Below are 16,207 nucleotides of genomic sequence, written 5' to 3'. Positions count from 1 at the left end.
AATGTGCTACTGGGCAAGGAAGCAAATTTTAATGCTCCCTCCGTCAATAATGCAACCAGATCCATAGTTCAAAAGGAGCCTGCTAATTAAAAGCTGGTGAGCTTTAAATAATTCATCTCCTTAACTCGGATTGATTGGAGAGTTTAGTGGTTAGAGCCTTGGAACAATATTAAACAGCCTCCTCAAGGCTCAGGGAGCGGGTGACTTTTCCAACTCAATCTCAGACCCTGGCCAGCGTAGACACGTACGGACGCCAGGCAGATAAAGGGCAGGGACCAGGACCCTGCTGCATCTTTCCAAGATGGGGGAGCGGAGCAACGGGCTGCTGGGGTCAGTGAGACGCCGCTACCACTGGCCATGCTGCACTCCTCTGTACAGCTCCGCCAACGTGCCTCAACCTGGGCGAGCCGAGCCCAGCCCTGGGGTCCCCGACCCACAGCCCAGGGCTCCCCCCCCGGGCACGCCGTCCCCACCTGCAGTCCCCTGCTAGCCCAGCACTAGGCTCTCCCCACACACAGCTCCGCCAATACCCCTTAATCCTGACCCCACAGCCCCCTCCACCCAGGCCAGCCGGTGCCCCCTTGCTCTCCCAGCTCTGGGCTCCCACCCACAGCAAGGCCACTGCCCTCCAGCCTGACCCACAGACCTGTCCCCCCTGCTATTCCAGGCATGGCCTCATGCACGGCTTTCCCATGCACCTCAGCCCTGCCGCGCTTCCTGATCCCCTTCCGAGTGCGAGCAGCCAGGCACACTGAACTGTGGTTCTGGTCTGTCCACCAGGAGGCAAGGTGCCCGACCATGAAACTCATCACGCGCGCGAGCTAACCAGGGAACCAACCAGCTCAATTCCCCAGGCTCTGTAACGCAGCTGCATCCTGCTTCCCAACTCCACGGCAAGTCCCGCAGAGCCGGCCGCAGGGCAGTGCCAGCCCGATACGGCGTCGAGCTGCCATTCGCCGGGAGAGCACAGACAGAGACGACGCGCCGAGCCAGGGCCCAGCATCCAGTGCCCAGCCTGGGGAGTGAGGGGGGATCGGGAGCGGACCAAAGCCCAAGCCCGAGGGAAGGTAACAGATGGGCCACACCCTCGAGCCGGCGTGTGTGCCGCAGAGACAGCTTGGGGGGCCCCCCAGTGGACGGAGGGGAGTTGGCGCAGGCCACGGATTGGCACCCGGGCAGCAGCTCACGTTCTGAAGCTGTTGAGGCGCCCCAATGGGTGGGGGGTGGGGCGCGCGTCTTCCCTGGCCTGGGTTTAAAGTTACCCCGGAGCCTTTCTCAAGGGCTTCAGAGACAGCAGCGTCTCAGCCCCGAGTGCACCAAACCTCCCGACCCGCTGCGAGAAACAGCCCCCACGGCTGGCAGGCTCCCGCCGCCCCCGGAGTCCAGCAGGGCTGGTGCGGCCCCCACGAGCCCCGCACGCGTCACTCACCTATCCCGCTGTGGGGCCTCCCTATGTGCTGTAGGTTGAGTCCTTTGTTCATGTCTAAGAGCCCGTTCTTCGGCCAAGTCCCCATGGCGAAGCTGTAGGCCTGGAAGAGAGAGTGCGGGGTTAGCTCACCGTGCGGCTGGCAGGTGCTTTCTGCCTGGCAGCAGCATCCGCCGGCCCCTTTGCCATGGCTCCGGAGCGGCTCCGCCTGCCGGGGCGGCTGGGGCTCCGGAGCGCTCCCAGTTCTTTGTATTCTCACAACAGCCGTCCTGAGACGCCCCCCGTCACAGCCAGCCCGGAGCTCTGGTCTAATCCCAACAAGATCGCGCCACGTTTCAGACATCCGCCCAGCCACGGGAACGCCCAGCACCGACCCAGCGCTTTCCACCACCTGAGCCCCTTCGACATTCAGGAATCTCCATCGCCCGCCAGCGGCCGCGGAGCCCCCCAGCCCTGCCCTGGGCCCAGCGCCACAACGTTCAGGGCCTCCAGAAATGAAGGGACGACAACAACAACGAATCATGGTCTCTAGCCATCAGCCCCAGAAGTGCCAGAGCCTGCCCGGTGCTGTCCCCAGCCTCGGCCAGCACGAGCTGCCTCAGAGCGGGGTGGGAGACCCCCAGAGGGGACATTCTGCAATGGCCACCGGAGTGGGGAGGGTCGCTGTTCAGACAGTCACTCATTCCTCCCCACAGCCTCTGAGGGCAGATGGCCGGTGGTTCTGAGGGCTGCACCCAGTCTCCGTCCGGCCAGGTGCACGTGCTCAGGGGATGGCTCACTCGGGCACGTTACCAGGCAGAGAGCCCATGCCCCGGTTCCGTTCTCCTGCCCTTGGGCTAGTCAGCGATTCTCCTGCTGGAATCTGCAAGAATCCCAGGAGGTGTGTCCCCCTTTGGCGGACAGGCCCCCAGTCCGTGCAAATGAAGGAGGGGGCCGTGGACGGAGAGCAGCCGGGGAGCACTGTCACACTAGAGATGGAGTGGGGAATTATGGGTCTTAGGCTCAGGAGGGCAGGAAGAAGCCAAGAGCCCATGATATACCTCCAATGAACGTCCCCTTCTGCTCCCCACACCCTTTCACGCAGGGCCCCTCCCCGTCACACATCTCTGTGCACGTGCTTAGCCATTACAACCAGTTTGTCCCCATGGCTCCCCTGAGGGGAGGGGGACACCCAGCACCAGCCACCCCCACGCATAGAAAAAGGACAAAATCGAGAACAAAGGCAGTGAGAACGGAAGTGAGAACAAAGCTGCAGTGATGCGTTCCGGGCACCAGGGGGTGCTGCGCAAGGCGACACACAACGGCTGCTGGCTGGGCCTGAGCCCAGATCCTCCCCCACGCCCCTGCTCCTGGGCCCCCACCCCCTGGGTCACCCAGCAGCTGGACCCTCCACGCTGCACCTCAGGGCGTGCCATGGCTCTCGCCAGTACTGGATCCCTGGTTTGCCCATTGACACCTGACTAGCCCTCCCCCCGGGCTGGGTTTTGCACGGCCGTCAGGCTGTGCGGGAGGCCGAGGGGACAGAACCCCAAGCAGCTCACAGCGCTGTGGGTACAAAGCCCAGATCCACACAAGGACTTAGGCACCTAACACCCTGCCTGGCTCCCCCACGGCTCTGCAGGTGCCTACACCCCTGGGCACCCACCTGTTCACGGTGACCCGGAAGGTGTGCTCCGAGCACGCCCACCAGAGCAGCCCCCCCAAGCCCCGAGGTGCCGCCGCCTCTCGCTTCGGGCTGTGAGAGAGCAGAGAGCCGGGGGCTGGAGCGGTTTGAACGGGGACCGGCCACCATCCGCAGGGAGCTATGGGCGAGTCTGTCCCAGGCTGCCCTCAGCCTCTCCACCAGGGATAAATAATGCAACAGCCAGTGGAGCTGGGGGACTGGACCCTGGGCTCCCGCCCCCAGGGGGTGCCCTCCTCAGCCACCTACGGGGGCTCTCTGGCCCAAAGGCTGTCCCCTGCCAGCTCCCCATTCCCACCGGCTGGGAGCTCTGCCTTTCATCGGGCGGTTCTGCTCCCCGGCGGCAATGCCTGACCACAGGGCAGACGGTTCCGGTCCCGCTCCCCCTGCCGGAGGGACCCTGGCACCACAAGGGACTCTGCACCTGCCCCAGACACGCTGTACAACACGGGCCTTGCCATCCCCGGGGCTTGCCATCCCCGGGGCTGGCTCCCAGCAAGAGGGGCGGAGGAGCGGCTAATGAAGTTAAACCGGTAGGACAATGCAAATCTGCAAACAGCCAGGCTGAGCGTCCATGTCACACACATCTATAATTACCTCCTGACAGCAGCGCATCCCCTTCAGCTCGCGGAACGAAACCCACGGCTGCACTGGAAGCACCAGCCGCAGCACCTGCCTTAAGAACGTCAGAACGGCCGCACTGGGTCAGACCACAGGCCCATTTAGCCCAGTTTCCTGTCTGGTGACAGCAGCCAATGCCAGGTACCCCAGAGGGAATGAACAGAACAGGGAATCACCAAGTGATCCATCCCGTCGCCCATTCACAGCTCCTGGCAAACAGAGGCCAGGGCTTAGCTTCACTCCCACCAGCGTGATCTGCTGCCTCGTGAGCCACTGTCCGCTGAGCAGATCACGTGAACCCAGCAGCATGTCTATCGCCGCAGGCCCATCTCGCCTTGCCGCTCCTGCCGAGAACCCTGTTCCCCAGGACGGACCTCAGCCGTGATCCCCTACCTCCTCCCGACCCCCAGCGGGGAGAAAGAGGGGGCAGAACAGAAAGCAGAGGGCTGTAGAACGCAGGGACGTGGCTCCTGGGGGGGGAGGCAGGGGGTATTCAGGACCACACCTGGCTCCTTGCCCTCAACACTGACGGGCCTGGAACGGCGGCACTCTCACCCCAGAAGGAGCCCAGCACCACACCCTGGCCAGCCCCCATGCTTACTAGCCCAAAGGCTGGTTACTGGGAGGGGGACCCTCTCCCACAATCTCAGGCTGAGATCACAGGTGGAAAGGCAGGGCTGGGTGCCAGTGAACCCGGCGGGCGCCAGGCGGGCACAGAGGCACTGCCTATAGCCAGCCGGGGGGTGGGGTGGTCGCAGCGACGCGCAGAGAGGGTCCCCCTTTCCAGGGGCTGAAGCTGCTTCACAACCCTTACAAAATGGAAAGAACGGCCTTGGATATCAGGCTGCCCAATTCAGACCCACCAGCCAGCACTGGCCCAGCAGCACTGTGGTCCCGGTGGCACAGCGGGGTATCCTAGTTCAAAAGGCACAGTGGGTGTCATACCCCCCTTGGCACAGCGGGTACCACGTCCCCCTAGCCCAGACGCACTGTGTGCTATAGTACGTATCCCCATTGGCACAGAGGGTACCACATCCCCCAGCCCAGATGCACCATGCACTATAGTACGTATCCCCGTTGGCACGGCGGGTACCACGTCCCCCCAGCCCAAAGGCACTGTGTGCTAGGGTACGTATCCCCATTAACACAGCGGGTACCACGTCCCCCCAGCCCAGATGCACCATGTGATCAGTGGGTACCACATCCCACCAGCCAGGGGCACCATGTGCTAGGGTACGTATCCCCATTGGCACAGCGGGTACCACGTCCCCCCAGCCCAAGGGCACCGTGTGCTATAGTACGTATGCCCGTTGGCATGGCGGGTTCCGTATCCCCTTTCCCATGCTACTCCAATTTCAGTCTCTCTGCCAGGTGTTCTCCACCCTGCCTCGCTGGCGTCCCAACTGCACGGTGCCAGACCTGGAGAAAACCCCTCTCTCAGATGCTGAGCTGCACGGGCACCCTGCGCAGAGTAAACTCTCGGCATTGCCAGCTGGTGGGTCACAAGATCTAGCCCTGACGGCAGATGGCCACACACGGCCTTTGCTCGGAGAGCAGCTGGCCAGCTCACGGCTCAGCCCTGGCAGCCGGCAATGCCCCTGACTGCCTGCAGGTGCCCAGGCCCCAGAAGCAGACGAGGGACCATGGTGGGATTTATAAAATAAATTCCCTGTCCCCCCACAAGCAGGTGTGTGGTGACCTAAACGGAGGTGCGGGGAGAGTGGGCACAGCAAGAATTCAGGGATAAAGATACAGGTGCCAAATACGAACCCCGCCAGGCAAGCCCTGCCACTGCCCCTCCCTGCCCCTTGCGGCTCTGCCCAGGAGTGTCGGGCTCCTCTCCGCAAGAAGGGCCTTCGCTGGGCCTTAGGGCCTAGCGGGTTCTTGGAAGTGAATTTATTGCCGGCATATGTAACCATTCATGCCGCTCTGCTACTCCTGCCTTAGCAAAACACAGGGCTCCACAGATAATTAATAGACAACACTGCTAATCCTACTGGGAGATGATTAGCAATTAAAACTCCTAATTAAGTCTATGCATAATTCACTGAAATTACACTGTGTGTACACACGGGGAGGGTTCCTTGGCCTTCGACAAATATGCACTGATATCTTTATTGTTCATTAGATTCCCTCTGGCCCAGACCCGGGTCTGTCGCTCTCAAGTCAGATTGATGCCTGTACTTCATCCCCGCCCCTCGCGCCGGCTGGGCGGCTCCCTGCCGGTGGAACCCAGCTCCCCCTCTTGGGCTGTCTGGAAATCGGACAATGCCCAAGACGGCCATGTTTGCAGTTCACCAGGTGATCTCGGGCAGCTTGTTTATGTAAAGCAGGGCAGACTGTTGCCACCGGCATGAATACAGAGGTGCAGCCCCCGGAAACTACAGGTCTCAGCATGCAGCGTGGGCTTGGCACTTGAATTACGATGGCGCACTGCATGCTGGGAATCTGCCAGCTCCACGGGCCGCATGAGCAAGCACAGGTCTTGTTTTAGTACTATACAAGCTGCAGTAATCGGCCCAGCGGCCATAGCCTGCCTGACCATGCACGGGCAGGCTGTGCTCAGATCCTGCTTCTAGGCGCGCTCTCCTCCTCCCCAAGCCCGCAGCACTGGGAATGCAGCAGAGGGAGCATTCTCAGCCCCCATGGGATATGCGGGGTGGGGCAATTAAGATACAGCATTGACAGACTTCAGTCCTAGACAGAGAGGGAGCTGCCATGCAGGCTTAGGGGTGACCGTTAGAGGGGGGAGCCGGGGGCTCCGAGAGGATGCAGAGGGAGCTTGGTGGAAGGAGATATCTGTTTGCAGTATGATCCTGTACCTCCCAACATCCCACCTGGTTCTCCAGCTGAGCCCTGGGGAGCCGCAGCCTGCCCCCACCTCTTATATCGCTCACTCACCACACACACACCCCTGCTCTGGATCAATGGCAGGGTCACAGGGTGGAGGAGCTGGGAGAGAGGCAATCCAGCTCTATGAATCAGGCAGGATCTTCCCTTCCAGCTGGGCCTGGCTGCAGAGCCACTGACTTTGGCAGGAGAGAGCTGCCCTCCCCTTGGGGGGATGGGGAGCAGGAAGGAAAGAGGATGCTGACCACCTCTCCACGGCCTGACAGGCACGCAGAAAGCACAGGGATGGCTGTGCTCCAAGAAGGACAACGCAGTACAGATGACACAGAAGGATTAAACCTTCTAGCACCTGAATAGGTAGAAGATGTATCTCTGCTCTAGCAAGGAAATGTAACAATTCCTCTCTAGCTCCCCCCTTCTCTGCTGATAGCACCTGCTACCCTTTGGCCCCTGGCAGACCTTGGGAAGGACCTCAGCTTTTCACTGCCTACTGCAACGTCTCCTGGGTGCCTCACCATGGGGCTCCCCGCTTTGGCACCGGGCTCGGTGTGGCACAGGTGAGCCCAGAGACCATTCTCCACCTGGTCTGTCTCAACCAATTTCACACACTGCAAGCCTGGTCTCCGCTCAGTGGCTGGGCACGCGGAAGTCAGCGGTGGGAGGGGCACCAAAGCAGGGAACGGAACCGGAAGAGCAGCCGCCAAGGCAGGAAGTCTGCACCACGCACCTCAGCCCTTTGGAGCAGCACCAGGCATAGCACTTTTCTTTGCTAATCAAGGTCATTTGGTACGGCTGCAATACCTGAGCAAACTAGCTAAGCAGCCAGTGTGGAAGGTGGCCTGACCACTGAAGGTCAAGTGTGCACTTATGCATATTCAAAGCTGTCTGCAGGATCGATTGGGTTTTAATTGTTTTTCCTGGGGTTTTGGAAGGAACTGCCAGGGGCATTGATCAGCCCCAGACAAGGCTGCTCACACTTCAGGGCTCACAGACACTGTCACTTTGGCACAGGCAGATGGAAATGAAGGAGCAAAACCCAGAGCTGCGCACAGACACAGCAAACAAAACAGGCCACTTCCGAGAGGCAAGCTGCCCCCCGCCTGCCGGGAGCACAGCCACCTGGAGAAGGAGGAGGAGTGCGCCGAGATGTGGGATCGGTGAATTGTATTTGAAAATAAAGTTTTTTAATTAAAATTGGCAATTCTGAGCCGCCTGCCGGCAGCAGCCACACAATCAGGAGAGACGAGCTTTACTGTTTAATATTTAAAGACTGCGTTTAATCTTTAAACAGGAAAGCTCTTCTTCTGACTGTTAACGCAGGATGGAAAGCGCTTGGAAGTCTCAGACACTGGGGCTTCCCACCCTGTCAGGGTCACAGAGGAGGCCAGCCCCTGGCAGCAGCCAGGCGTGAAGTACGGCTGTAACTGACGCTCATCCATGACCCAGGTTCTAGGCCTACCCTTCTCTACAGCACCAGTGAGATTTCAGGCAGCCTGCGGACACGCACATTTCCAGCTTGAAAAGGGACATAATAAATAAATGTCATTTAAACAAACTAACCCAATGTCCTCCCCGGTGTTACTAACCCCACCATCAATGCCTACACCGAAGGCATTCAAAAGCTGCAGTGGTGTCTCTTTCACCGGTTATGCTGGCTCGGACAAGGAAACCAGACTAGTTAATTTCCCTTTCTGGTTCCAGTCATTGTTACAGGGTTTAGGCTGACAACCCCATGGGAGAAAATCCCAAACACAGAACAAGTCTCCTTGAGGTTCCCCCCCCCGCCCCACATAAACCTTAGTTGTCAAAAGACAGAGAAAAAATTAGCAAGAACATTTTGAAATCTTTTGTTAACATTGTGAATTTTCAAACTTTTTTAACCACTCTCTTTGAGCTGGTAAAAAAACAGAAAAAGCTATCGGGGAAAAAAAAAAATCTACTTCCCCTCATGTAAACATTTCCATTAATATAAAACTTTAACATTATTTTTCATTTAATGAAATCCACATTTTGGAGCTAACCTCCGACGGTGCCCCTTTACAGTCGTATTATTAGTTAATTACACAACTCTGGCACTTCATAGACAAATACGATCCCAGGTTCTCGCCTGCAGGAGTTCACAGTGTCAGGTGCCCGGGTGACGGACATGCCCTAAGAACTGCAGCAGATGAGACAGGCAGCCGGAGTCTGCAGACTGGACTCAGAATTGTGCTTACCCACTGCCCCCTCGGACGCTCCTGGCAGCGAGTTTTGCCAGATAACATGGACGGGTGCTGGAACGAAGCTGCCTGCCCCCTTTGGTCAGCCCCACTGGCACTCTCCTCGTTGCCTCATCCAACACGGGGGCCAGGAATAGCAGGAGACTTCAGGAAACTAAGTTTTGTGCTCAGCTCCGTGGGAGGCTTCAGGGCTCCTGTTCTCCCAGCCAGCATTCAGCAGCTGCAACAGCCTTGGGTGTCAGGAGAGCTAGCGGTTCTCAACATCCCTCGAACGCAGTGATCCCAAAGCACGGGGCATGCCAGCAGACTGGCTGGGTGGAGGGAATGCTACAGTTACACAAAGGCCTCTCAATTGTTCTCCAAATGCTCAGCTTCCATTATTTTACAAAACGAAATCTCTAGCGTTAGGGCTGCAAAGAAAACATTCAAAACACGATGCAGAAGCAACTGTCTGAAATTGCAGAGAGCCTGAAACAATAGCTCCATCGCGTGAACTGCGCCATCCTTCTCCGCGAGTTCTCCCAGGATGCTCAACAAAGCATGGAAGAAAGCCGAAGTGTCATATGATGCAGAAGTACCCCAGCTCCGGCTAGGGGGAAGGGAGGGCACTAAGAAGCCGCCGGAGGCGTGGATGGTGTCTGAATGAGGCTGAGTAGAGTTGTAATAACACACCGTGGGGCTGCAGGCATAATGGTTTCATTTTCCTGAAGGGGGCTCAGCTTTCTGCAGTTTGGAAAATGCTCTCTTAGCAGGCAACGAGCTGCGGCCTGACAGCACGTCCGGCCACTCACGCAAGCACTGCTGCACAAGGCCAAACGCATGCACGGCTCCGTCCAGCACGGCAGTGAGCCGGGGCGCAGCAGGGATACGAGAAGGTCCCAGACACCGCTCTCTAGTGCAGGGACTCCTGCTGCTAGTCAGACATGGGCTTCCCTCCCGCCTTCCCCACAAACTGACAGTGCAATCGCTCTGTGCCTCAGTTTCCCCCTCTAAACAAGCTGACAATTCACCAACCGTCCCGTCCGGGGATTAGTCTCTCGCGTGCTACGTAAGCCCTAAGCACGGATACATCTGCCCCACCGGAGTTTCAAACCTCCCTGTAACCACAGCAGGACTCTCCACATGCACAGCGCAACTTGCGGGCTTAGTGCTCTCCTGGATCAAGGCCTAAACTGGTATTAAAAATTAAGAGAAAGAAAAATTAAAAAGCAAAACTCTCTGAATAACAGCAAAGAAGCCGGGCACCCGGGACAGCTTTCTGGTTCAGGGAAAGCAAGTGAAAAATGTGGGAGGGGGGAATTGTGGGAGGAGAAGAGTAACTAGAAAGGAAATTTCCGAGCAAAGCAAACCGTGTAGGGCACAGCAGGGAATTCACCGCTACCCCCCGCCAGGGAAAGAGAGGGGCTCCAACTCAGCACGTATCTCAGTCTCACTGACAGTCCCACGGTGCCCTGGCCAAGCCTACGAACTAGCTGGGTCACTGGCAGCTCCCCTCAATGGTGGAGGGGCAAGAGGAATCCCTACTCCAGCATTCCCAGTGGTTGGAGTTGGGGAGAATGTCACCATATCCACCAGCCTGCTCTCCTGCACCGCCCCCGACATGCACTCACTGGTCCTCGTACCAGCCAGTCGTATTGCCACTGCGTGAATCCAAACACACACACGCCCCACCGCAAAGCTGGGTGGCCAGATGGCTTCTGCCCGCCTGGCTGCAGGGAATGAGCTTTTGGGGTTTGCACCTCGACAGTTTATAAGCAGCACAGTTGCAAAGCTGACGTTCCAGAGGTCAGAAAGTTCCCAGAACAGGCCCCCGTCAGGCTGGTGGATTGATTTAGCTGGCCTGCATAGCGCTCTATCATTTATTGATGGGGAAGTGCGAGCACATTCTCTCACACATCAGAGTACACCGAGATTAGCCTCCTTCTGCCTCACGCGAACAGGACATCAGCTCGCACACGTCCAGCGTGGACTCGCACACCCCACGCAGCGCCTCACTGCCTAAGTACTCTGGCCAGCTGGGGCTGTCCTACCCCTACCAGAGACGCTGACAATAACCGGAGGAGGCGCTGCTATTGACTGTGGGGTTTGGTGCAGAGGAGGAATTCAAAGTTTTCCCTGTCCTTACACCCTGTAACAATGGTAGGGTCCATTCGCAGCCTAGCTCAAGCCTCATTTCCAGCATTAAATGTTCTGGTGTCTCCCAAACCCTCCTCGAGTGCCTCCACTAACACCGGCCTCATCCAATATAGCTCCATCATAGAACAAGGGCGGCATTCATGGCAGCATGGTCCCCCTGCCTCAGAGTGAACGACTCTCTGGGCCATACATGGCCAGCCGTGCAAACCTCACCCTTCAGCAAGGCAGGTCCGGTCCCACTTAGAGCTGGGCAGGAAACAGACACGATTTGGGCAAATTTGTGTTTTGTCCAATTGCGTTTGTCACACTCATTTTCCTAATTTTCCACCCAATCTTTTATCATTTTTTAACTTGGTTTTTAATTTCAAATCAAAGTTTTTGAAAACAAGAATCTTTCGAGTCTGAAAACCCCTCCGCAGAACGAAGGCAACAATGCAAAGAAAGAGGAAAAGAACACACGGGAAGGAGCCTGAGGCTACAGCTTTCTTAAAAGTTTGGCTAATTTTTTTTTAAATTCCAATGTTTTTGTAAAAAATTCCATTTTAGGGGAAAAACAGCAAAATTTAAACAGTTTTTTGTTTTTTGTTTTGTTTTAAATGCAAACCAATTCTACCTGCTGGCTCCTGCCCGGCCTGTGAGTGGGGGCCGTTCCCCAGGAGCAGGGCCTCGTCCAGGCAGGCTCTCCGACACCAACCTGCCAATTGTTACTCGCCTTTGCGACATTCAGAGATGTGGAAAACGGCTGTATTTTAAAAGCCTATTTAGTTGCAGACGCACAAGCTTTCTCCTGGGAATGGGTGACCGGGGATCACTTGATGATCACCCATTCTGTTCATCCCCTCTGGGGCACCTGGCATTGGCCACTATCGGCAGACAGGAGACTGGGCTAGATGGACCGCTGGTCTGACCCAGTACGGCCGTTCTTATGTTCTGTGACTAGACAGCCACAGGGTGTGAGTTTTCTTGTCTTGTCAGCCTTGCCCAACATACACCAGAAGACACTTCCCCTGCAACCCACCTATTCAGTTAGCCTTGGAGGGGCTTATACGACCGTAGATGTTGGCAGGAGAAAGCTTGTGCGTCTGCAACTAAATAGGTCTTTAAAATACATCTTAAAAGGTTTTAAATCAAACCCAACTACCTCCCCAGTCAGCGCTGCGGGGCAGGGGCAGCCTTTTGCCAAGAGTCTGTGCAGCGCTCACACAACGGAGCCGCAATCTCAGCAACAGCCTCCAGGAGCTACCGGGATACCGACGTTACTGCTACTACTCGTCTGAAGCTCACGTCGGGTGTGGAGCTAGCAAGATGTACTTCTCCCAGTGCAAACTTTCTGGCCCCTGCACCGAGCAGATCAGGGCAAGCCAGCCGCCAAACAGCACCGAGGTGCTGACGTACTGACACCAAAGCCAGACCACTTGGATTTAAGGGCTGATCCGGTGCAAATAAGAGTCAGGTAATCAATAAGCAGATCATCACCATCTGGGCTGACAACTCTTGGGCTAAATCCTCACCCCGGCTGCAACTGCAAGAAGACAGGCGAGGAGAGGAGAGGAGAGGAGACCGGACCTTTAAAGGACGGTCAGTGACAAAAGGGCTCCCAGGTCTCCAAGGCCGAGCAGCGTTAGCAGCCTCTGCTCTGGTGCTGTGTACGCAGGATTCGCAGCGGGCCTGCAGACCTCGACTAGCTGGCAGGAGGCAGGAATTGGCCCCATCCCCAGTGTCACACAAACCCTGGTATAACCTGTCCCTTTTAAGCAGTTTAGTCAGAAGCGCTGCTACATTCACGGCTTTTCAAGTATTTTAAAATCACTTACAAAAGCAGGATTAAACTATCAGAAATCCCATTTAATAGGACAAATAAAGAAATAACAATCGACTCTATCAGCCCCGCAAAGGCAGGCTTGATTCAAATAAATAAATAACTAAGAGAGGGAGGAAAAAAGAAAAGGGGGGGGGGATAATGTGTGTTTACTCAAGCAAAGAAAAAAATATTTAAGTGATGTAGGGGAGAAGATTGCGGTAACTAGTGAAGAATAACATCGTCTGCTTGGCTGTCAAATCACACACGAATTTCAGTAATAGATTCTCATTCTGACACTCAATTCAATTCAAAGGTGATCCTGCTTTATCCCAACACATCAAATATTAAACACTCGTATTAGCCAGGGTGTCGTCGCCTTTCCCGGCTTAGACATGGCAGAAGGGTTTTTTCCCCCCTACTTTCCTTCACTCACTCTAATATTCTCAATGTTATCTAAACATGCCTTCATACACTGGGCTTCCTTATCAATCCCATTTGGGGAGGGAGGGTGGGAACTTAAAATGGTATTAGCTTGGGGGGCTTTATTATTATTATTTCCAAAGCTTTTCAATTTTGTGTGGAAAAAGCTTAGAAAGAAAGGAGGAGGGAGGGGAGGGCAGTGAGAGCGAGAGAGAGCTGGAGCGAGGGAACGTATAAGAAAGGGAAACGCAGCCAGCAGCTCTTGTTTGACGGATGCCTTTCAACAAGGGCAGTCTAGCTTGTCAAAGCCCGGGCTCGAGATGAATTGGCATATCTATTCAGCCTGCCTCTGGATGTCATGCAATACAGTTTCATATTCCCAGATAAGGCAGGATAAGCAATTGCTGCCCTGACACCAGCGCCATCCATCCCTGCCTTTCTGTGCACGCGCCCGTGTGAGTACTGCGGATCTCCGCCGAGCCACTAATAAGAGGCATTTAATTTTTACAAATGCAGCGAGGAGAGGGGGCCTTTGAATACGCCAGGAAAAACCCCCCACCGGCACAAGGACTGTGAATGTTTAATAAGTTTCTCAGGGAGCCCCGACTCACGCATGCTGCTCCGTAGGCCCTGGGTGCACACGCCAAGCACGGCGTGTGTCGGTTCCGTTCAGCATGCAGAGTACAGAACACAGCGCTAGAGTCTCCAGATGAAACGTACGTGCTAATTAAAGGTGCAGAGTGGGGAAGCACAAGGATTCCCTGCCCTCTGCCAAATAACCCCGCTCTTCAGCAGGTGGAGCGCCGCCCGGAGTGAGGCCACAAAGGGAGAATGGGCCCTTGCCCCAGCTGGTGAGAGTGCAGGGCTTGGGGCCAAGCGGGAGGGCTGTCTGCACTGCAAAACCCCAAATCGGGATTAGGGGAGGTTCCCGGCACATCTGGGGGGCACATGGCTGGATCGCGGAGCACTCCTTGCTAGGCACCACCGACAGGGCCTCTGGGACACAGCGGGCCAATGTTACATGGTCACCGATCAGGCCTGTTTGTCTCCCCTCCAGTTAGGCCGAGAAAACGGACATGCTAGGATACCTCCACTGCTCTTTGGACATGCAAGCACTGCAGGAAAGGCTCCAGGGCTTACTGAAAAGGCCTGGAAAGTGGGTATTTCCCCCTGGGTTCTGAAGAGAACAGGAGCAAACGTGAGGTCATTCAAGGGAACTACTTCTAATCCACAACATAACCCCGTCCCGTTCACCCCTCCATCCTGGCTGCTACGTACGGCATCAGCGCCCCCAACACACTGGTCACGCCGGTGTCAATTCAGGAGGAGGGCACCGCATGTTAACTCCTGCCCCAGAGCCAGAGATGGAGGGTGCGTGCGCGCACAAGGCATTATTGTAGGGTCTAAAAGACCAGTGGCTAGTGTTTGTAAACACCTCCTCGGCAAGGGGTTTTAGTACAAGTCGCTATCCTGACTCGGGAGGAGTCGGTCAGAGCCACACAGCGTTCGACCCAACTGACTGGGATTTGAACAGCTTGAAATGAAAGGTGTTTCCCCCCTTGGGGGTACTGAAAGCTTCCTCGCTAACTCCCCTGTCCAAACGTCCTATGCTGGTGTGGCTTCCCCACAGCCCCCTTCTCGCAGGGGTGGGGGGTGCTGGGTGGTTAAGGGGAAAAGGACACTGCATTGCAAAGGTTTCATTTTCTTGCATTGTCTTTGGGCTAAGTTGGCCGGGCTTTGCCTCAGCCTGTGGGAAGGGGCGGTCAGAGTCCGCCTGGCTGTGCAGAGTTAGGGGAAGGGTTAAAGGAGGTGGGGGAGCGGTCTCCCTACTTAAAGACTAGTGTCAAGTCCACTTTTGCCCACACGGGACAGATTTTTGCACTTCACCCGGACAGCCAGCGTACCATTGAGTTTGTGAGTGCCTTGTCACAGGAACCGGGGTTTTCTGCAGCACGCAGTGCAGTCAGGGACACAAACCCCATTAACAGCTTTGTTTTAACACGACGGACCAGGCAGAAAGCGTGCAAACACCCACCCCCACGAGCAGCTAGACTCAGATGAAACGTCCCACTATGCCCAGCCTTCAGCACTGGCAGGGTGAGGGGGGAAAGTAACATGCTGGGTAAGACACAAAGGCGCTAGACGCACTGTCCATCCTTTTCCCTTAACAAAATGACCAGGCCCCAGAGTCTGATCTCTGCAGAAACCCCCCAAAGCAAGGCATGTGCACACTGAAGGCAGCGTGGTTATGGCGAGACAGTCACACACACACACATTATCTGTTAGTGGTTCTGCTGTAGCACCTAGACTGGGGGCCCAGGCACTGCCCCTGCCTCAGGGAGCTCACGGTCTAAGCAGGCAAGACAGCCAAAGGAAGGATTACCACCCCCGTTTTACAAATGGGAGAAACCGAGGCACAGAGCGATTAGGTGATATCCCCTCAGTCACGCATGGAGTCTGAGCATTAGCCAGAAGCCCACTCCTCCTCTCCTGGGAATGCACCAAGCCCTGTGAGTTCTTAGCTCCAACAGCTGCAGGACAGACAGGGACCTGACCCAGGACAGGACAACAGGCCCGCTACAGAATATAGCCCTACATTTAAACTCTGCTGCTCTAAGGGGAAGAGGCCTGTGAACGTACTGGGTGAGCAGACTCTGTGGGCCACACAATGGAACAAGCAGGCCTCTTTGCCTAAAGAAGAGACAACCTCAAGAAGTTTAGGCCTCACATTTAGTTTTGTTTGAACAAAAAAAGCCCCGTTACCTGGAAACCTGTGCCCCTGGGCCACGGTTACAGAGTGTTACATATTGTCTGACCTGGGCTTAGCAACACGCTGGGTTAATACTCTGGAGATCTGGTCCAAGTCCTGGTTTCTAGCACGTGCAAAATGAGCGGGGTGGTCTGAGCCCAGTTCTGCTGCTTCAGCTCAGCAGAGGACTAACCCCAGCGTGGCAGGGGTGTGGACAGCCCAGGGCAGTACAATCCAGAAGTGAGGCGCCCTGGCACAGCTATGGAGGGGAGCCCCCAGCTGGAATAGGAAGGGGGCTGCGGGT

The 16,207-nt window shown here is 56.2% G+C and overlaps 1 protein-coding gene across 2 annotated transcripts in view; it reads right to left on the bottom strand.

Moving 5' to 3' along the window:
* ERI3 (ERI1 exoribonuclease family member 3) overlaps nt 1-16,207 on the bottom strand; it is a 224,006-nt gene that overhangs the window by 70,088 nt on the left and 137,711 nt on the right. For both annotated transcript variants that reach the window (XM_026651961.1, XM_026651960.1), the window contains exon 7: nt 1,430-1,529. In XM_026651961.1, the coding sequence (XP_026507746.1) occupies nt 1,430-1,529 (100 nt within the window). The remainder of the gene's footprint in view (nt 1-1,429; nt 1,530-16,207) is intronic.

This window comes from Terrapene carolina, unplaced genomic scaffold, assembly GCF_002925995.2.
Source record: "Terrapene carolina triunguis isolate 2854851 unplaced genomic scaffold, T_m_triunguis-2.0 Scaffold110, whole genome shotgun sequence".
Taxonomy (NCBI): Eukaryota; Metazoa; Chordata; order Testudines; family Emydidae; genus Terrapene; species Terrapene triunguis.
This window is presented reverse-complemented; position numbering and strand designations above follow the sequence as displayed.